At 35.9% G+C, this 23,996-nt stretch overlaps 1 protein-coding gene across 2 annotated transcripts in view; it reads right to left on the reverse strand.

Moving 5' to 3' along the window:
• The window catches only part of FAF1 (Fas associated factor 1), a 527,993-nt gene that overhangs the window by 261,933 nt on the left and 242,064 nt on the right, over window positions 1-23,996 (reverse strand). For both annotated transcript variants that reach the window (XM_017548715.2, XM_017548716.2), the window contains exon 7: window positions 17,717-17,822. In XM_017548715.2, coding sequence (XP_017404204.1) covers window positions 17,717-17,822 — 106 coding nt within the window. The remainder of the gene's footprint in view (window positions 1-17,716; window positions 17,823-23,996) is intronic.

Consider the following 23,996-nt stretch of genomic DNA (forward strand, 5'->3'; position numbering starts at 1 on the left):
TCTTAAAAAAAAAAAAAAAAGAACATAACAAGTATTGGTTAGTACATGGAGAAATGGAAACCCTTATGCATTGCTGGAAGAAATATAAAATGGTATAGTCACTATGAAAATCTGTTCCTCAAAAACGTGAACACAGAATTACCATATGAGTCAGCAATTTCATTTCTTGAGTATATACGTAACAGACAGAACTGAAAGCAGGACTTCGAAAATGTATCTGTACAACTTATGTTTATAGCAGCATTATTCACAATACCTAAAAGGTGAAAACAACCCAACAGTCTATCAATGCGTGAATGGACAAACAAAATGTGGTACTTACATATGATGGAATATTCAGCCTTTTAAAAAAATAAAAGTCTACCACATGCTACGACATGAATGAACCTTGAAAAGAGTAAGCTAAGTGAAATAGGCCAGATACAAAAGGCCACATACTGTATCATTTCACTTTATGAGGCACCTAGGGTAGTCAAACTGAGAATTTGACAGAAAGTAGAGCGGTGGTTGGCTAGGAGCTAGAGGCAAAGTGGAATAGGGAGTAGTTATTGTTTAATGGGTACAGAGTTTTGATTTGTAAAGACAAAAAAGGTTTTGAAAATGGGGTAAAGTGATGATTGCACAAGAATGTGAATATCACTTGATGTCACTGAACTTTATGTAAAAATGGCTAAAATGCTAAATTTTATGTTATACATATTTTACTACAATTAGAAAAACAGAAAAATCATATATATGGTAAAGTTACCATCTGACACAGTAATTCTACTCCTAGATTATAACAAGATAATTGAAAATATATGTACAAACAAAAACATGTAAATGAATGTTCACAGCAGCATTATTCATAATAGCTAAGAGGTGGAAGTAACCCAAGTGTCCATTAATGAATGAACAAAAATGTGGTATATCCATACAATGGAATATTGTTCAGTCTTAAAAAAGGAATAAAATACAGATCGTATGTGGCAACACAGACAAACCCTAAAAACATGCCATTCTATTTTCTGTTACTTTATTTTAGAATTCTGAAAATTAGCTTTTGTAGGGAGAGGTAAGATACCAAATACAAATTTGTACCCATGAAACATTAAGATTTAAACAGATTCTCCACGTTCATTAAACATTCTACAGTATAAATAGAAAGATCATTGTGTTTTGTTTAAATTACATTATATTTCTTGTATAAAACTGTTGCACACTGGCCGGGCACGGTGACACATGCCTGCAATCCCAGCACTTTGGGAGGCCGAGGCGGGCGATCCCAAGGTTAGGAGTTCAAGACTAGCCTGACCAATGTGGTGAAACCATGTCTCTATCAAAAATACAAAAACTAGCTGGGTGTGGTGGTGCATATTTGTAATCCCAGCTACTCAGGAGTCTGAGCAGGAGAACTGCTTGAACTGGGGAGGCAGAAGTTGCAGTGAGCTTGACCCCGGGAAGCAGAGGTTGCATTGAGCCACTGCACTCCAGCCTGGGTGACAGAGCAAGACTATCTCAAAAACAAACAAACAAAAAAACTGCTGCATACAAAGAAAATAATTATTTGAAGAAGTTTAAAATGCATTGTGCTGCATAACTTGTGATTATTACTGAAATGTCAAAACAAAAACAATAAAACCTCAAAGACAATAGCGGTCATTACCTATTTTCCTTTCCCTCCAGCCAGGTGCCCCATAGATGTGTGAATTCTGGGCTTTTTTTTTTTTTGAAAAGGAGTCTTGCTTTCCTGGCCCATGGGGTGCAATGGTGGAATCTTGGCTCACTGCAACAACCCCCCTCCCCGCCCCCGGGTTCAAGCCATTCTCCTGCCTCAGCCTCCAGAGTACCTGGGATTACAGGAGCCTGCCATCACGTCTGGATATTTTTTTTGGATTTTTAGTAGAGATGGGGTTTCAACATGTTGTCAGACTGGTCTCAAACTCCTGACCTAGTGATTTGTCCGCCTCAGCATCCCAAAGCGCTGGGATTACAGGCGTGAGCCACTGCACCCAGCTACTCAGGGCATTTTATGTAAACGTAATTACATAATATGTAGCTTTTTGTGTTGAATTTCTTTCGTTTAGCTTTTTTTTTTGAGATAGAGTTTTGCTCTTGTTGGCCAGGCTGGAGTGCAACAGCGCAATCTTGACTCACCACAACCTCTGCCTCCTGGGTTCAAGTGATTCTCCTGTCTCAGCCTCCTGAGTAGCTGGGATTACAAGGATGGGCCACCATGCCTGGCTATTTTTGTATTTTTAGCAGAGATGGCGTTTCTCATGTTGTTCAGGCTGGTCTTGAACTTCCAACCTCAGGTGATCTACCCATCTCGGCCTCCCAAAGTGCTGGGATTACAGGCGTAGCTACTGTGCCTGGCCTCATTTAGCATATTTTTAAGGTTCATTGATGTTGTCATATGTATCCATATTTCATTCCATTTTTTGTGACTGAAAATATTCCATTGTATGAATATACCACAATTTGTTTATTCATTCATCCATTAATGGACTTCTACATTTTGGCTATTACGAACCAATTACTATAAACATTCACGTACACATTTTTGTATGGACGTATGTTTTCAATTCTCATTATATATCTAGAATTGCTGAGTCAGATAGATAGTAACTATGTTCAACATTTTGAGGAACTATCAAACTTTTTTCCACAGCTACTGCATCATGTCATAATTCCACCAGCAATGTGTAATATCTTTCATTTCTCAACATCCTTGCAATACAACACTTGTCACTGTCACCTTTTTTTTTTTTTCCAAGACACAGTTTTACTCTGTCAGCCAGGCTGGAGTGCAGTGGCACGATGTCAGCTCACTGCTGCCTCTACCTCCTGGGTTCAAATGATTCTCATGCCTTAGTCTCCCCAGTAACAGAGATTACAGGCACCCACCACCACATCCAGTTAATGTCTGTGTTAGCAGAGATGGGGTTTCACCATGTTGCCCAGGCTGGTCTTGAACTGCTGACCTCAAGTGATCCACTGGCCTCAACCTCCTGAGTAGCTGGGATTACAAGGATGGGCCACCATGCCTGGCTATTTTTGTATTTTTAGTAGAGACTGGGATTACAGGCGTGAGCCACCACATACAGCCCACCTTTTACAATTCTAGTCATCCTAGTGGTGTAAAGGGGTAGTTCATTGTGCTTTTTCCTTTGTTTTAATTGACAAATAATAATTTTATATATTTACGGGGTATAAAGTTATGTTTTTATATATGTTTACATTGTGAAATGATTAAATCAAGTTAATTAACATATTCAGCAAGCTGGGAGTAGAGGCTGACACCTGTAATCCCAGCACTTTGGGAGGCCCAGGCAGTCAGATCACTTGAGCCCAAGGAGTTTCAGACTAGCCTGGGCAACATGGTGAAACCTCATCACTACAAAAAATACAAAAATTAGCTGGGCATTGTGGCAAGTGCCTGTAGTCCCATCTACTCAGGTGGCTGAGGTGGGAGGATTGATTAAACCCAGGAGTTTGAGCCTGCAGTAAGCAGTGACTGTGCCACTGCACTCTAGCCTGGGTAACAAACCAAAACAATAATCCCCACATATCCAGCACTTGAAGTATTTATTGTTTTTTTGTGGTGAGAACATTTAAATTCTAATTTTTTAGCAATTTTGAAACATATAACACATTATTAAATATAGTCAACCTGCTGTGCAAAAGATTAAAATTTATTACTCCTGTCAAACTGAAACTCTGTACCCTTTGACCAATATCTCCTCTTTCCTCATTCCTACCCCTCTATACCCTACCACCATCCTCTGGTAATCACCATTCCTTTTTCTACTTCTATAAATTTGACTTTTCTAGAATCCATAAATATAGGAGATCATGTTTACTCAGCATACTGTCTTCTAGGTCTGCTCATGTTGTTGCAAATGACAGAATTTTCTTCTTTTTAGAGGCTGAATAATATTCTGTTGTATATATTAATATATACCGCATGATCTCTGCTTCTGATAATCAACATTCTCCTCTCTACTTCTATGAGTTTGACTTTTCTAGAATCCATATATAAAGGAGATCATGTTTATTCACTTAGCATACTGTCTTCCAGGTCTGCCCATGTTGGGGAAAATGACAATTTTTTTTTTTTTTTAAAGACTGAATAGCATTCTGTTGTATCTATTAATATACACCACATGATCTCTATCCATTTATTCATTGATGAACACTTAGAGTGCTTCCATATCTTGCTTGCTTATTGTGAAAAATGCTTCAATGAATACTGGAATGTAGATATCTGTTTGACACACTGATTTCAATTTCTTTGGATTTTTTATTTGCATTTCCCTAATGACTAAAGATGTTGGGCAACTTTTCATTTGCTTATTGGCTGTTTGCATATCTTCTCTTGAGAAATGTGTATTCAAATCCTTTGCCAATTTTCAATTAGATTATTTGTCTTTTTATTATTGAGTTATAAGAGTTCTTTATATATCCTAGATATAAGTCTCTTATCAATATACAATTTGGAAATATTTTCTTCCATTCTGTAAACTGTCATTTCATTTTACTGATGATGCCCTTTGAGGCACTAAAGTTTTTAATTTTGATGAAGTTCAATTAACCTGTTTTTCCTTGTTTGTGGTTTTGGTGTCCTATCTGAAAAACCATTACCTAACCCAACAACCAGAAAAATTTTTCATGTTTTTTTCTATGAGGTTTATAGTTTTAAGTCTTAGATTTGGATATGTGATCCAATTTGAGTTATTTTTTCTTTCTGTATGGTATGAGGGAACAGTCCGATTTCATTCTTTTGCATGTAGATATCCAGTTGTTCCAGCACCGCATGTTGAATTTTCTTGGTAATCTTGCTACAAATTAATTGACCATAAATGTAAGGGTTTCTTTCTAGGTTCTCAATTCTAGTGCATTGATCTATCTGTCTGTGCTTATGCTGGTTCCATAGTCTTTCTTTTTTTTTTTTTTCAGATGGAGTCTCGCTCTGTCACCCAGGCTGGAGTGCAATGGTGCGCTCGGCTCACTGCAACCTCTGCCTCCCAGATTCAAGCAATTCTCCTTCCTCAGCCTCCCAAGTAGCTGGGATTACAGGTGTGCATCACCACGCCTGGCTAATTTTTGTATTTTTAAGTAAAGACTGGGTTTCACCATGTTGGTCAGGCTGGTCTCGAACCCCTGACCTCGTGATCCTCCTGCCTCAGCCTCTCAAAGTGCTGGGATTACAGGTGTGAGCCACCGCACCCAGCTTTTTTTTTTTTTTTTTTTCTGGAGACAGAGTCTCGCTCTATCACCAAGGCTGGAGTGCAGTGGTGTGATCTTAGCTCACTGCAACCTCTGCCTCCTGGGTTCAAGTGATTCTCTGCCTCAGCCTCCTGAGTAGCTGGGATTACAGGCTCCCACCACCACACCTGGCTAATGGTTTCACAGTCTTTTTTTTTTTTTTTTTTAAGATGGGATTTCACCATCATGGCCAGGCTGGTCTTGAACTCCTGACCTCAGGTGATCCACCCACCTCGGCCTCCCAAAGTGCTAGGATTACAGGCGTGAGCCACTGTGCCTGGCCCAGTTTCACGGTCTTAATGCCCATGTGGAATTTTAATTCACTTACCACTTACCAAGTTAATGACATCAAATTAGCACCATTTATATTTATTGTCTCTCAATATTATAAAATCTTATATATTAGAAAGACTTGTTATGTAAATATAACTTACTTTTACAGTCTTATTGTAGCATATGCATATAAGGTAAAAGTCTACTTTAAGATAAAAAATAAAATTCCTCATTATTCATGAAAAAAATTGATTTATAGAAATTCAAACACCATGGCAACAGAAAACTCTATTTCAACACTGAACCCTTTAAGTAATACCTTAAGGATTAAAAGATTACATATATTTCATAGCAACGTATTTACACATTTATATATATAGTCACTGCCTATAGACCAGCATATGCTTTCTGTCTTTCTTGCTTTCTCACACACACACCTATACAAATGGTTCACTTGAAGCAGGTGAGATTTCTTTTTTTTCTTTTTTTGATACAGTCTTGCTCTGTTGCCCAGGGTGGAGTGCAGTGGCGCAATCTCGGCTCACTGCAACCTCTGCCTCGTGGGCTCAAGCGATTCTCCTGCCTCAGCCTTCCGAGTAGCTGGGGCTAAAGGCGCGTGCCACCATGCCTGGCTATTTTTTTGTATATTTAGTAAAGACGGGGTTTCACCATGTTAGCCAGGAGGGTCTCCATCTCCTTACCTCATGATCCACCCGCCTCGGCCTCCCAAAGTGCTGGGATTATAGGCATGAGTCACTGCGCCTGGCCAAAGCACATGAGATTTCTAAATTCCCACATAATCACCAAATTTTAAAACCAATATTTGAAGTGACAATTATTAACAGAAATCAAGACTCTTAAGGTATTTACTATATTTCTGATATTTCAAATTTCAAGCAAAGTGATGTATATATATGTCGTTATAAAAAAAAAACTGACCAGCAAAAAAATAGCAGCCTTTAAAAATGCCTTACTAAGATTTCCTTGTTTAAGATATGAAGAATAAGGGAAAAATCTCCCAATTCAACAGCAATGAGCTGATATTTAAATGATATGCTTTTCTTATTATTATGATGATGATTATAGGGCATTATAAACATACTTCTTAGGCAAAATTATTTTACATTTTCATTAGGCAAAGAAGGCATGTAAATATAATGTACCTTTGATAACAGAACACCGAAAGGACTAGAAACAAATGCTAACAGCATATTTTGAATTTCATATACATAACCTATAACTCCAATATTTGCTTTTGAAATTGAGTTTTCATTAAAAAAATAAGGAATCTTACTAATTATCTCACTTATAATTAATTTTATTTAAATGTGATTTTCATTATAAGTTTTTCTTCATAGTAATGATTATGGATCTCTTCTATAATACTACAGTCAGGAGAAAAAAAAACCCCACAAAGCTCTCCAAACCAAAACTTTAAGAAGTATTTGCTATAGTAACAACTATAATGTGGTAACAATATACCTACAAAAAATTATGGCATGTAGGCCGGGCATGGTGGCTCATTCCTATAATACCAGCACTTTGGGAGGCTGAGGTGGGCAGGATCATCTGTAGTCAGGAGTTACTAGACTGGTCACTATGGTGAAACCCTGTCTCTACTAAAAAATACAGAAAAAAATAGCCAGGTATGGTGGCAGGTGCCTACAGACCCACTACTTAGGAGACTGAGGTGGAGAATTGGTTGAACACAGAAGGCAGAGGTTGCAGTGAGCCCAAATTGTGCCACTGCACTCCAGCCTGGGCGACAGAGCAAGACTGTCTCAAATTAAAAAAAAAAAAAATTATGGCATCTATTAAATTGATAGATTTTAACTGGCAGCAAAATAGAAGGAAAGAGGCTAAGAAAGTCAGTGCGTAAAACAAAATTTTCTATTCATCTGAATAAAGCTATAGTTAGACATAGATTTTTAACTTTCCTAAATACTTTCAAGATAGTGTCTAATGATGCCACGTTGGATAGACATCCACTGTACTAACATCTAAAACAGGCTTATTTCTAGCAGAGAACACAAGCGGAATTATACAAATGAATGCAAATTAATGCTCTGCAAATGTGCCATTTAACTATACATTCAAGAGGTCCTGTAAGTATATAAAAATTCTAGAGTTGTTTATCTTTAAAATATAAAATGGAGGATCCATCTCTTTTATAGTATATGTGATTTCTCTCTATAGAACTAAGTTCTTTTTTTTTTTTTTTTTGAGACAGAGTCTCACTCTTGTCACCCAGGCTGGAGTGCAGTGGCACAATCTCGGCTCACTGCAACCTCTGCCTCCTGAGTTCAAGTGATTCTACTGCCTCAGCCTTGAGTAGCTGGGATTACAGGTGCCTGCCACCATGCCTGGCTAATTTCAGTACTTTTAGTAGAGATGGAGTTTCACCATGTTGGCCAGGCTGGTCTTGAACTCCTGATCTCAGGTGATCCACCCGCCTTGGCCTCCCAAAGTGCTGGGATTACAGGCGTGAGCCACTGCACCTGGCCCTTTTATTTATTTTTTTAAAACTACTTGCTATTAAATGGCTAGGCAAGGGAAATTCTACCAATATTATTCAAGATTCTCCACATGCACAACTTGAAAACAATTCAAATTACATAAGTCAAATAGGAAATCATGGCACCTTGATTTCTAACAATGGAAGAGTTATTACATGTGTAAGATAGAGTCTTATTTTGAACATTGCCTAGCTCTTTCATTCCATAGTGTAATCCTGGATTTCCTCTGGAGTATATCTTATGCTCCTCTCTCAAAATACATAAAAAATAAGGTTTACGCTTTTCCAAGCAAAGGTATATAGCCTCCCAGAAACAAGCCTAATTTTCCTTTATACGGTCTTTTCTTGTTTTGGAGGAAGAAAATGTTCTCTTGGGTGCCTACAGTCCTTTCAAAGGCTTTACTAAGAGGTTACTCTCCCAGCTTCTTCTGGAATTAGTCAAATCACATTTATTTCTTCACTGGATTCTTGTTAATCAACCTCAACAAACATTTGACTTTGACTGTTATTTCTCAATTATTTAAACTTTGTGGGCATTTGACTTGTGTAGCATCAAGTTTCTAGGCAATTACAATCATAATCAATGTGTGGAATAGCTGTAGCCAAAACAGAAAAAGATTCCTTCCTTGCCTTCATCTAAATGGATACCATATATCTCTGGATACTGCGAACCAAAACTATACTGGCATTTTTAAAAATTCTATTTTGAACTCTTAAGTGCAAATATAATTGGTTTTCCTCTGTCACTCATGGGACTTTTCTAGTATCATTCTTTTCCAAAGTACCTTCTTTCCTCATGCTTTCTTCATTCTTTCCATCAAATATCCATGCTCAGTATTATTTTTCCTACTGCCCTCCCTCCCCCCCCCATGCATTAGCTATAAAGTAGATGTAAAGCTTGGTGTAAGTCCAAAAATTTTATGATCAAAATATATACTTAGCAAATTGTTTGGCTAAATCTTTCATGTATGATGAAAGATTATTACCACAATTCATTAGCAAATTATAGACTTTGAAATGTAGGCAGACAAATATTTGGCCCTGTATCAATCAATTTGGACCAGCTGGGTAGAAATTCACACAATCCCAGGAAACCTGGGAAGTGAGGTGCTCTTTCATTTTTCATTCACTTGAAACATTAAAGAAAAATTATCATTCTATAAAAATGTCCACTTTTCAAGATTTTAGCAAAGCCACTTTAGAATAGGTTTTATTTTCAGCCAATCACTACTTTAGTGACCAATAAACTAATCATTTTTCTTGCAGTTGATTGTGAAGAAATAGTGCCTAATGCTAATGCATACAGGGGCACTCTAATACTTAGCCATGATAATCCAGTTTAAAAAGCTAAATATTTAATAACAGTTCTATTGCTTTTAAAAGGTGGGGGGCTGTGCTACAGACATTAAATAAGCCCAGAAACTAATTTTGCAGTTATTCATGATAAATAATATCATTAACATTCTCTCTCTGGGCCCCCCTAGCCTACTGAGGTGACCCTATACAAAGATTCTGATTGATCCTATGTCTGTCTGTTCTGGTTAAGCTACAAGACAGGCCGTATATAGGAACAGCTGCACTTTGGGAGCAACTTAAAACAAATTTCATCTTAGTGGCATCTAATCCAGTGCTTGGTACAAGACTCATGGAAAAGTCAGTGTCAAAATTAAACAATGCCGGCTTTGCAGTGAGCAGATGCTTTTGCCTTGCAGCTGTAAAACCCTAGAACAATCCAGTACTCTACTGTCTGGTCACGCAATGACCACAAAGCAAGGAATACATTTTGTCATTTATATAAAATGTTTACTACAAGCTTTTAAAATCTTTTTTCTCTTAAAAAAAGGTTTTCAAAATAATAATAGGAATACACTGAGGGTAATAAGCTACTATACTATAGCCCTATATTGAGCAGTAATTTTTTTAAAAGAAAATTTACCATAAAAAGTATGTTTGAAAAAGAAAAACTCCTTGACTAAATAACACTGCGTCATATACAAGACATATTAGACAAAAGAAAAGTTACCATAATCAGATGTTTTAAGAGGCTGTCATAACCTTTATATGCCTAGGCTTCGTACAGATTATATTTATGAGCACTTTATATTCACTTACCCTCCCTTTGGTTTAATTCCGCGTGTGTGTGTGTGTGTGTGTGTGTGTGTGCGTGTGTGTGTGTGTTTGTTTGTTTTACAGAGGGTTGGTGAGGAATAAAGAGGTTACTATTTCTTATTTCATGACTGGAGGATAGTTAAATGTTAAAATACTTCTCAGCTTAAGTAATGTGGTACTTAACACATCTATGAAGAAATTACAGCCTTTCCCAACACATATCCTAGGAAAAAAACCTTGTCGCTGGCATTCAGAAATCTAGGAGTTAATATTTTAATGCTGAAAAAGAAAAACCTCTTCTTCATGCATGAGGCACTGTCTCTGTGAAACCAAAGAATCAGCCCAATCTAAGTAAGTGACTACATTGTCATGATCAATCCACTTCTGTAACTGAGGCTCTGGCATTAAAGATAGCTTTTCACTGTGCCTACAAGAAGGAAATCTAGTACCTTTACCTTTCTTTTAAATGGTCTGCTGCAAAAAATTTTTTGCAGTGAGTTTTTCTTAATCTTTCATATTTTTTCTTGAAATATTTTTCTCCCCAAGGATATCAATTCATTAATGCTTCATTACTTATAAATTTCACTGGATATTTTGCTGATGGAAGGTTTGGGAATTCCCCTTATATCCCTCCTCACCCTATAACTTACCTTTCAATGAGCAGTCCCAAAGTATGAGTACATTAATATGAATCAAATTTTATTTTAAATATCAAAAAAAGCATGTTACCCTCTTACATGAAGTCTTTAAGAAATAAAAAAGATTTTTGTGGTTGCTTGTGTATTTCTGTGTTTTATTTTCTAAAAATATAATTAAAACTTACTGACATGAAAAGCATATTGATGCAATACGCCTTTTAAAATATAAATTCCAGACATTCATTTGAAGAAATGATCTGAACTTTAAAAAGACTATGAAACATTTACAATTATCATTATGTACTATTGGTAAGATTTTGTCGTATTCCTTGCTAATAGCTATAATTAAAATAAACTGGAACATGGTGGTAGTAATATATGCCATTAAACAAAAGTAAACAATGCCATTAAAATATATCACAAGAATTAAACTTAGAACTATAACAACATAAAAAGCAAGTGATGTATATTCTAAATTTGATTTCTTGTATCCTAACCTGCATAGTTTACAATAAGAATGAATTATTCTACAGTGTTAGTATTCCAAATTATAGTACTACAAGCTTTAAGGATAAGAAATAACTATAAATTTGCACAAACTGCACAGGCTTATTTTTTTAATCTCATAACTTTAATAATCAGAATTATAACAGAACTGTGTGAAAATATTTTGTTTAAAAACATATTCCAAATTAAGATTATTAATTATACAACTGTAATTCACATTTAATGTACTTTATTACATTACATATTTTTATAGGACCATCTAGAGACTTGCAAAAAATGGTTGGCTCAAATAAATGGTTCCCTTTTAAGTGCATTTTATCCCTTTAGGTTCATACAATAACAGCAATATATTTTTAAAGTATATATTTTACTCAAAAAATACATAAATAAGTCACAAACCAAACGCTAACAGATGTGTGACTTCTAATTAGTTATAATAATCTCTGCTTCAATGCCATTAGAATGTGCCTTTCTTTTCTTTTGAAAACTAAAAAAGCTTTCCTTTGAATTTTAAACTGTCAGGGGGCTTCAAAGTCAATGTACAAAATCTGCTTTGATTAAAATTTTAGACATCTACAGTGATAACTTTATGAAAGGAAAATATTAAATTATAATTATCCTAAACAGACACAGTCTTGTGAAACTAAGCCTACATTCATGTTAAAACACAAAGAGTTGAATATAATGAATTTGATTCATCCTCGGACACAAAGCTTCACCACAGTAAACTCAGTCAACTGTTGCTCTTGCGCCTATATTCATGGTGCTTAAATAGCGCACTTTAAAACAAAAAAAACTCCAATTGGCTTTTCATACATCCACCCTCCCCAAAAATAACGCACTTGAAAAACTCAAATGATATGAAAGGCTTCAAGGCCTCTTTTCTCCCTTTCATACCCCCTCTTTTTTTTTTTTATTTCTGTTTGCAGTAATCTGCCTTTCTCTTTCTCATTGCTACAGAGCAAGCGAGAAGGCTCAGAGCTTTGAAAAGGGGGCTCAATGTGTAATGGGTCCACTAGAATTAATTTACTTGCACCAAATCCATTGAGCACAGAGGTTCTTCCCCCCACCCTTCTCAAATCATTTGGAGTCGAACGCAGCCCCCGGCCTTTGTAATTCTAGTAAAGCACTTAAAGTGCACAGTAGGTGTTCATGAGGACCATCTGGTCAAAAGCAAAACAAGCTGCTGATTTTGCCTTTGAATAGAATGAAGCAAGTGTGAATTAGTCTCTTCAATTAGCACTATTACAACCTGTCAAGTGCATATTGTAAAACAGGATTATTACAGTATTGGTCACCAGTGCAATTATTTACTCTCTGCCTTTTCTTGCATATAAAAAAATCTTATGTTTATTAGCTTCTGATAACTGAATGTAATTTCTCTTAACCCAGGCATTTCAAAACTACCAACACAGAAATCACAAATTATAAAAGGTAGTCGGCTATGATGTTTGACATACACATCTTAACTAACAAAAGGCTAAAGACTGTCCTTAATTCTTAAAATTTCATTGCCTCTGTCTTCTTGAAATGTAGGTAGACAAATACTTATATGGGTCGAAAAAGATATCCAATCCAGATTATTCTAAAATACTTCTAGAGGGGGATAAAGACTTGTCAGTTCCAAAGAGCTGCATTATAAATATTAAATTTATTACCTCAGGGGATAATTTATTAAGAATCACAGGAAACCTCAATATTTATAAAATGATTCCTATTGATTTATTCATTTGAAGTGGTATGATTTCAACAGATCTCAATTTCCAAATGCAACTTGAAACTAATAACATATATGCATATTTGAAAGAAACACATAATCTTCTTTTCTGAAAGCTTGAATTCACTGCCCAGTTGCAGAAGAAATTATATCCTTCATTCTTGCTAAAATGTCATTTATGATTTCAAATTTTGAAAAAAATCAAGCTATAATATATGTTAATTAAATTGGTTCATTATAATTGATCCAATATATGCCATTTATCTTGCAGTAAAAACAAACCACTTAAACTTTTAATTAAATAAGCACACAACTTAATTTACCCTCTTGCATATGCACATTCTCAGTTATCCTACTCTTATTTCAGTTCTCTGCCAGCAACCCCAAACCTCCCCATACTAGAAAACAAACAAACAAACCAAAAAAACACCCAATACTTAAAACATTTACAGAAAGGCCATGTTAGTTAAGAATGTATATTCAACCCACTACTACAACATCAATAATTAACACAATTTGTAAAACACTACATATTTTAATTACTGTTACTGGCCACCAGCATTAAAGGAGAACAGTTCAAAATATTTGACATTTGTAAAGCAAGTTAAGAAAGTAGCAAGTAGAAAAATAGACACAACACACAAAATCTGATATTAGGTTCAAATGTTCAGAATCGGCTTCATGATTATGTAACCAAGATTATTTTTAAGGATTGGCATAATCTATGTATTTAGTTCTTTCAGTTCCTGATACTAATTCGACTCTAATGGCTTCCCACTTAATGACTAGTTTGTACAAGGTCGTACTAGTACTGAAATGTTTTACTACTCCCTAATATATATCTTTACAGGTTGTCAATTTTCCCCTTTCATGCCATTAAGAACTAAATCAACATTAATAAGAACAGTGAGAATTCTGGGGTAAAGTGAAACTTGGGAGAGGATTTAAATAATTCCAGTAGCTATGTATCATGCTTCTTGATATAAGAGATAAGTAATACTCCATGATTCTGCACTAAGAATACTTAGGTTTCTTATTGTTATTCTGGGTCATGTGTATATTCCTTAAATTATATAACACATTCAAAGAAAACAATATTTTACCTAACAGAAGCTTTTGCAGTAGTAAGACCGATAACAAAGAATCAGTTTCCAAGAAAAGTTGGCTTGATTTCAGGGACTCCATATCCTTTTCCACACCTGGGTTTTGGATTTGCTGAAAGCAAATCAATCTTTTTTTCCCCTTAATTTAACCCATCCCAAGTGCATTTGTAACCACAGATCTTTAATAGCATTAGTGAGAATTACTAGAATCTGCACAATAAACTGTTGAAAAATCTGAATTCTCAGCATAAAAAAATTCATTAAAATAAGGTAAGCCTATTTAAGGAAATTCACAATTTTAAAGTGTGACAAATAGCTAATTTAGGACCCAAAAAGGTCAAAAAGATAGACTATCACAAAGTTACTGTCACATTCATTGATGATTTTTATAAGCTGTTTTGCCGTAATGGAAAAGATAAAAGATTTTTTGTCTTAAGACTACTTGTAACTCTCTCCATTCTGACCTTTTTATTCTGTCACTGCTTTTTCCTCAACTAGGAGGATAATGTAAGTGGAAGGATTTGTACAGAGCTTTAAAAAAACAAAATCAAACGAAAACCCTCAATAACTAACTGGCTTAAATTAAAATCTAGAGCACCCAAAGGACACAAGTCATGCATTGTGAGGCAGCAGACCACAAAGCCAGAATGAACAAACACTTGTACAACTCTTGGTTTAACACCACTAACTTGCAATGACCATATGGTCATTGAATAGTTTATTCAAAATTCAAACTGCATTTTAGTTCTATTTTCTAACTCAGTATTTTTAAAAAATCTACTTTGTTCTAATTAAAAGTTGAAATCATAGTGCCTTTTTCAATCCTATTTCATTTAACAGAAATTTCCCTCAGGGTAAAAAATAGTGCAAAGCTTTCTTTTTAAAATGCAAGGCTTTCAAAAATTAAAAAAAAAAAAAAATGACCAGGAATTTTTGTTTCGTGTTTCAAACATTTTTTCCTTTCCCTCAATTATGTTAGTCAGAATTTATTCTTGGACCTATTAATACTGAAATGAAATTCCTGAAACTGGTGACAGAGATTAATTTAAATTTAGCATATATGGCATAATTAAGCATTCACATTAATAAAAAACAAATACTAGCATTATAAAATAAAACTACAAAATTGTTTCAGAATTATATTTTTATCTTGATGCAATGAAACTAACTTTCCAATCATGCAACAAGAAAAATGTACATACTTAAGTGTCATTGTAAATTGAATGGCTGTAGATAAGAACATCTTGTCCTTCACCTAAAACCACCCCGTCCATTCCACAAGTTTAAGCAGAAAAGTCACAGAACTAGGCCCAGAGAGGTGACCCACATCCTTTATCTATGTTGTACAGACTAAAAGAGCCTATGTGTAGCTGTCTACTCACAGAGAAGCAAGTGACATAAGTAGCAACTGTATTTATTTGTTACTAGCAAACTAGCATTTAAAAATATTATTTTAAATTAAAAAAGGAAAAAGAGAAAAAAGGAAAGAAACCAAACTCTTGACAAGGAATACATAAGAATATCTGTCTTGGCAAAAATATTTCTGGAACATTTTAAAAATGACATTTAAAAAATGGTATAAAAAAGATTAACTGTTTTTAAGTCCTTGAAGCTTAAGATATATTTGATAATCTAAATAGCAGGCCATGGAGAACAGTTTCAGCCAACTGTGGCACACAATGGGACATTTACAGAATTTTAAATATTTCTTTTTAATAATTGATGTAGTCATTTTGAATCATTCTGCATAGGATATCAGGTGTGAGCAGATTGCATTAACGCTGCTTAAACATTTCAACTTGTCAGTATGGCCAACTCGATTTCGGAAATATTTGCAGTATTTTCCCATCGAAACAGTAATAAAGGTAAAATAAATATATGCCACTACTTTATAATCACCGAACATTAATGAATATTTTATGTCTTTTTAAATCTCCCTGTTTAATTTAAAAGGGTGAAATTAAGTCTCCTCCCTGCAATATGCCAATTATCTGTAAATCAAACAATAACTTGGCCATTATGCTCCTTTTTGTTAATATAAGAGAAGCTAATTTGAAAACACTGAATTGCATTTTTAGGCTATCTGCTGAATAGTCCTTTCTGCCCTCTTGTGGGAGAAAGTTGAAACACACCCAAATCACAGAAACTGGGGGTGGGGATTGAGGGGGTGGCAGCAAAATCATGGCTAGAAAATTCAATCCGAAAGAAAAAAGGCAAACTATATTTATCCACTATGCATTATACTACTCTTCAATTTTAAAAAGTCAGCAACAAAATAAATTTACCTATTATCTTTGTTTTGAAAAAACTGAAGTTATTTTAAATCTAAATTTCCTTGTTTAATTATATTCACATACATAATTTACATTTTACTATCCATTGAAATTTCAAATACTATAATAACTCTGAGATAGAGCCATAGCAAAATATTATTTCTACCAGAAAAACACAAATGATTCTTCAAGGAATTAAATTTTTCAATTTAGAGAATAAAATATTATGGAGGCTGAAAATGAAATCACAATTTATACATTTTAAAGTCCTGAAAAAAAAATCAAATAACTCAAACCTATGATTCAGTTTAGGAATCAGATCAGAAAAAATTTTAAAGACTTTTGCTGCTAGTCAACAAACTATTCAAGTAATCAAAGAAAATAAACTGAAAGCAATGAGTTATTTACGTCAAATTCAAAGCTGAAATTCATTGACAATATAAAAAAAGAAAACCATTAATAGTCTACAGAAACAATTCATATACTTCAGAAAGAAAACATTAGGGTGAAAATGACTTGTTCTTTCAAAATGACATTGATTATTTTAAGCAATGTAGTCTAAGAAAAAAATTATAAAATAATCCAAAATTAAGGATGATTAATTCTCTTTAGAGAAATTAGTAGACAAATGATTGTTGCTTTCATAACTTATAAGGTGTAATATGACATAGTCATCATTTCAATGTTTGTAAACACAAGTGCTGTCATAGCCTTAAACGCTCCCCTCACCCTCCATAGAGAAAAATTACTAGCTTTAGGTGGGTGGGGCCCAAGGCATACCAAGAAGGTACCACTTCTCTCTTGGGGTTGGTTCTCTTTTGAAAGAGTGGCCCCGGTTGGTCATGTTGAAGAAAATATTGACACTATAAGATAGTCTCCAGCAGCATCTTAGGAATCCTGCTCAAGGCCAGGATTGAGCTGCCCAAATTCCTTTTAGAAACAGGGTATGCAATATAAATAATTATTTGAAAGCGACCTTTCAAATAAAATAAAAGATCCTCCAGAATGAATTTTGTCAACAATTTCCAAATTAGTATTTTGAATAATTACTATAAAACCATGAAATATATTACACAATAATCAGTTATGTTTAAGCAGTGTTTCAAGTTGACTAGTTTAAAAATTATCTAGAGTTCCCATTTACATCTTTCTTTCTAGGTCAAGTCATTTAGTATATCTACAGTAATCACTGATGCTCCAGTTAATTAAAATTTAAGAACCCAATAATGAAACATAAAGAGAATCTCCAACCAGAACAGATAAGCCCTCTTTAACAGGGTCAACATTAGCTATAATGAGCTACCTTTATTTCTTAGCTGTGAGACATAACTCACCTCTTGAATAGTACTGCTTCCTGAGAAGTTCAGGTTATACTCCCGCTGGACTTCTCGGTGGGTGATGATCAGCATGAAGTTTTGATTTAATGACTCCTGCAGGGCACTGAAAGGGTTGAAAGAAAAACAAGGAACTTAGAGATGAACAAGTTCTAGCTTGCTTTACAGCTAGCTGCAAAAACCCCAGGAGTACCCTAACCTCCACACAGGCATGTCTGGGCCCAATGTTACCATATTTTCAGCTCCTAAAGGCAAGAGAACACACTGAGAACCAAGGGGAGCTAACCTGTTAACTCTTTCTCTACCAAGGTGTTTTTAAATTTCAAGTCTAAATGCTTTGTATACTTAAGAATTTTCTACAAGTCATATGCTAACTCATAATATCTGCATATGTATCTCCTCCAACAAAACTGTCAATTACATCCAAATATGTTACTAAAATGTATACTCAAAGACTCTGGTTTGGTCAGGCGCAGGTTTCACCATGTTTGCCAGGCTGGTCTTGAACTCTGGACCTCAGGTGATTCGCTTGCCTTGGCCTCCCAAAATGCTGAGATTACAGGAGTGAGCTACCATGCCCAGCCCACCCCGGAACATTTTATAAAGGGAACTGGTAAGATCTGACTTACATTTACACTTAACACAAGATTATTCTGGCTGCTCTGGCTACAGTGAGCAAAGACTGGAGGTAAGGAGAGCAGATAGGAGGTTGGTTCAGGAAAAAAGTGATGGTAGCAGGCTGAGGCAGGTGGATCACAAGGTCAGAAGTTCAAGACCAGTCTGGCCAATACAGTGAAACCCCGTCTCTACTAAAAATACAAAAAATTAGCTGGGTGTGGTGGTGTATGCCTGTAACCCAGCTACAGCTACTAGAAAGGCTAAGGCAGGAGAATCCAGTGAACTGGGGGTGGGGGAAAGGGAGGTGGCAGTGAGCCGAGATCAGGCCATTGCACTCCAGCCTGAGGACAAGAGTGAAACTCTAGCACCAAAAAAAAGTGATGGTAGCTTGGAGTAGGGTGGCAGAGGAAGAGATGAAAAGCTGTAAAGTTCAGAATATATTTTAGAGGTAGAAGTTAGACCACTTATTGATGGATATGAGAGAAAAATATAACCCCAAGGTTTCTGGCGTTAGTAACAGAAGAATGGAATTACATTTAACAAGAAAAAGTGGAGTAGTGGCAAGTGAGGTGAAGAAATTGAGAGAGAAGTTTTGGTTCAAAGTTTGAGATGTCTATCAAGATGTTCTGAGGTGTCTATTAGACATTTTGAAAAAAAAGTCATGTACAGTTGAATATAAGAATAAAAGGTCAAGTAAGAGAACCCAGAGCAGGAGAGTCAGTAACATATAGTCAGGTTTTAGACTTCGTGGCCAAAACAAATCACCTAGAAAAAATAAGTGACATCGAGAAAAGAGAGGCCAAGATGGAACCCTAGGGCATTTCAGTCATTTGAAATCAAGCAGAAGAGAATGAGTCAGTTTAAAGGAGAATGATAAATCATCACTGAGAGAAGAGAAAAATCAAGAAAGTATAGCATAAGGGAGCCAAAAGAAATGACTGTTTCAAATAGGAGGGGAGGATCAATTATGCCAAGTGCTGATGAGACATTAAAGGTGGGAAGGACAGAAAAATGACCATGTTCAGGAAACAGTAAAAAGCTCAATGTGACTATAGCAAAGGCTGTGTGAGAGAAGTCTACTGGGAAATGAGGCCCAAATAATAGATGGGGTCAATGTTCAATATATATATGTTGAATGAATTTGGGGACAGAAGTGGCAAGTAATGGAAAGACTTATTGAAGTTTCAAGGCCTTCTAAGTACATCTATTTTACGACTATTCTACAAAATGTTCCTTTTTCTCTAGATCTTGACTGACATGCCCTCATGTCAAAAAACATGCTCACTACAATCTTTGTTCATACTGTTCTCATCCTCCTTTCCTTTACTCCCTTCCAAATACTGCACAACTTTCAGATCACCTTTCAGGCCTCTACTTCCATTTACTAATGACCTTCTCTTCTCTGAATTCCTATCACATATTTTATTTAACAATTATAGCTCATCTTATACAGTTTGCTTTGTTTCATGTGTGGATGCCCCAAATTCTAGACCATATGTTTTTATAACTGATTATCAGGATATCCCTTGGAAGGTAGCACACTAGAAGGTGATTCAATTCAACTGTATAAAGACTTAAGAAATATTTCTGCATATTCTGAACTGCATATAAAGAACTACTGATGATCATTTTTTTTAGCCTATCTGAGGTTTCATTTTACTCACAAAATTGTACTTCTGAAAGGTTAAGTAACTGCCCCTGGTCATCAAGCTACAAAGAGGTGGAATCCAGTTCCTAACCTACATTTCATTCTATGTTCTTCAAACCTGAGCATCCTACCTCCCAAAAGGCTGGGCTGCTGGGCAAGAATAGGTGAACAAGACTCCTGTCTGCTAGAAGTTTACCACTCATTCATTCACTCTATAATTATTTGATTCCTATTATTTGTAATAATACAGGAATAAAAGATAGAAGTCACTGACCTCAGAGAGGCTCTAGAGAAAAACATCAAACAGAAGTTAAGATTGTGGAGAAGGGAGAACACTTTGAAGTACTATGAATAAAAATTGATAATAATTTGATAAGTAGATATGGAACATGATTTCAGACCTAGAATAATTTGAACAGAAATGAAGATGGGGGAATATTAAGAAACGTGTAGAAAGCAATGAGGAAGAAGTATAAGGGGATGTGAAGAAGAGTCTATGACAGAGAAACCCTTAACAATATTCAAGACCTACATTATGGAGGGCTTCAAATGCTAGGCTAAGGAGCTCAGAGTTCCGGAAGTCTTGATTAGCACATAGATCTTCCTTTATCTTTACATACGAATCTATACATATGTTTAATATTTTTAGTGCTTGCCTTTATGCAGTTCCTCATGTATGTTTCTTGATCTTGACTGGCAGACTTGTGTAATAACTTTGCAAACAGGTTTGCCAGGACCTGTTTGACTGCCAGACTACTTTGGAACACCAACTTTGTCTAGTTCTACAATTCCTGGATAGCTCTGGAAGAGGATAAGTTGGCAAGAATAATATTTATGGCTTTAATCTGCTTGGGAGTCATAAAGCCAGATCTGAATCCCTGTTTCACTACTTGCTAGTTCTTTGACCTTGGCAAGTCAATCATTCATTCTTTCAACATATTTATTGAGTGTATACCACATACAAGACCCTATTTTCGGCACTTAACTACTCTGCAAATTCTTAGAAGGTGATAATACTTCCTTCATAGAAGTATGAATATTATATTTAAAAAGCCAAGAGGGAATTTTTATTGCACATAAGTTATAAGGTGAGCCATTACAACCTATTGAAAATAGAATACTTTTGAAGGGTACTCACACTTTAAAATCTTACAGTGATAGTGAAACATCAGCAAAAGGATCAACAGTGTTTTTGTGGCAGTTACTTTTCATGTTTTAGTTCTATCCCATGGCAGGAGTTCATACAGAGTAAAACCTTGTTCTGATCACTGAACATAACTGTATATTACCCAGACTGACACTGTTTTTTTTTTTTTTTTTTTTTTTTTTTTTTTTTTTTTTTTGTTTCATATATATATATTTTTTTTTTTTACATAGGTCTTGTTTGGGGCTGATTCTACCACATTCATGCTCCTTGTGAGAACAGTTTGTTGGAGGAGTCAGATAAGGGTATTATCTTTAAACTTAGACTCTAGCCTGATCCATTTACTTAGCCAATAATAATAGTGACTAACAATAAGTTCTACCACATATCAGCCACTAAGAGATTCATATCATTATGAAGTTATTATCATCATTTCCATTTTACAGATGAGGAAACTGATGTTAAGTTACTTGCTTTCAATGTCATACAAAAAAGTACCAATGACCTAGGTCTAACTTCAGAGATTACACTCTTATGATTAGACTTCCAGGTACCACGTAAGTGAACATAGTAAAATCATATATCTGCCCTCACTGGGTCTAATGAGGGATGGGCAAAGCAGCAAACTTACAATTCACATATTGTACCCTGTGCTTCTGAACTCTAATACCTATTTTCCCTAAGGCACTATGGAAACACAGAATAACAACTAAATTAGGCTGGTGATGTTTTCCACAGAAACTGGTAAGTTAACTGTGTAAGTTTTGTTTTGTGATGACTATGAGGGGAGGGGTTAGTGGGGAAGGCTGTAAGAAAAATACCATGGTTGCTGGGCTTGGTAGCTCATACCTGTAATCCTAGAACTTTGGGAGGCAGAGGTGGGTGGATCCTTTGAGGCCAGGAATTCGAGGCCAGCCGAGCCAACAAGACGAAACCTTGTCTCTAATAAAACTACAAAAATTAGCCATGCGTGATGGTACATGCCTCTAATCCCAGCTACTCGGGAGGCTGAGGCACAAAAATAGCTTGTATCCGGGAGGTGGAGGTTGCAGTGAGCTGAGATCACGCCACTGCACTCCAGCCTGGTCAACAGAGAGAGATTTTGTCTCAAAAAATAACTTTTAAAAATGCCATGGTAATCTGTATAATTTGCAAAGACATTTTTGCTAAAATGTTATCTAGGCAAACTGATCCTACCTTCTAAAGCTAACTATGAGACGAATCCTCAGCTGCAGCATCCAGAAGCAATCTTCTCCCACACAGTGCCCCCTAATGATTGGTTATGATAGCCACGGTTAAACCACCTTTGAGCAGTCTTGTATCTTCAAGTTGACTGGGCCCTGTGGCTCACGCCTGTAATCCCAACATTTTGGGAGGCATAGGTGGGTGGACTGCTTGAACCCAGGAGTTCTAGACTAGCCTGGACAACAAGGTGAAACCCAGACTCTACAAAAAATACAAAAATAACCCTGGCACGGTAGCTTGCACCTGTAGTCCCAGCTACCCGGGAGGCTGAGGAGGGAGGGCCTCTTGAGGATGGGAGGCGGAGGCTGCAGTGAGCCAAGATCACATCACTACACTCCAGCCTGAGTGACAGTGCCAGATCCTATCTCCAAAAAAAAAAAAAAAGTTCACGCTACTTCAACTTTTGATCTTCAGGGTCAAAAGGATGAGTGTTAAAGCCAGTAAGAAATAATGAAACCACTAAAAAAAAAAAAAAAAAAAAAAAAAAAAAAAAACCTGCATGTTTTCTTTTTCTTTTTATTGAGACGGAGTCTCATTCTGTCACCCAGGCTGGAATGCAGTGGTGCAATCTCGGCTCACTGCAACCTCCACCTCCAGGGTTTAAGTGATTCTCCTGCCTCAGCCTCCCTAGTAGCTGGGACCATAGGCACATGCCACAATGACCAGCTAATTTTTGTATTTTTAGTAGAGACGGGTTTTCACCATGTTGGCCAGGCTAGTCTCAAACTCCTGAGCTCAGTGATCCCCTGTCTCAGTCTCCCAAAGTGTTGGGATTACAGGCATGAGCCATCACACCTAGCCTAAAAACTGCATGTTTTCTCTTAGAGGGAAAAGAAAAGATATAAGCAAATGTAGAACCTTAAAAAAACAAAAACAGAGACAAGGTCTTGCTATGTTGACCAAGCCAGTCTTCTCCTTCTCCTGGCTTCATGCAGCCTCTTGAGTAGTTGAGATGACAAGTGTAACCCACTGAGCCTGGCAAATGTAAAAACTTTTGAAATATTTGCACTATGAACGAGGACACAATTTGGTTTCTACAAACAGAAAAAGACTATTAAAACTAATTGTTCTTGCTCTACCCTCAGACACAGACTGAAGATAATATTTCAAATATAATCAGAATCATATACTTTGTCCCTGGGGCTCCAGTGCTATTTGCAACAAAATAAAAATGAAAACATTATTAAGCACCTAGTATGCAAAGTGCTACCCATTTTCACATACATCACCTTATAATTTTTCTAGACTGTTTCTAAATTTTAAAATTGAAAGTGGTGGGGTGGGAGCCAAGCACAGTGCTGTGCGCCTGTAATCTCGGCTACTTGGGAGGATGAGACAGGAGAACTGATTGAATTCAGGAGTTTGAGACCAGCCTGGGCAACACAGGAAGACCCTGTCTCTAAATCAATCAATCTGGCATAAGGGATAGGGAGGAGTAGCATGTAACAGAAGAAACTATACAAATATAGATAGATAACCAATTTAAAATTCTCAGTACTATTACTTAAACATCAATACCTAAGTCATTAACAGTTCTAGAAACCATTTTAGTAAACTTCTTTTCTCTACTCTCTTCTTTATCCACGAGTATTAGGATTCCAATGCTCTTTCCTTTTTTTTTTTTT

This window comes from Cebus imitator, unplaced genomic scaffold, assembly GCF_001604975.1.
Source record: "Cebus imitator isolate Cc_AM_T3 unplaced genomic scaffold, Cebus_imitator-1.0 Scaffold214, whole genome shotgun sequence".
NCBI classification, from domain to species: domain Eukaryota; kingdom Metazoa; phylum Chordata; class Mammalia; order Primates; family Cebidae; genus Cebus; species Cebus imitator.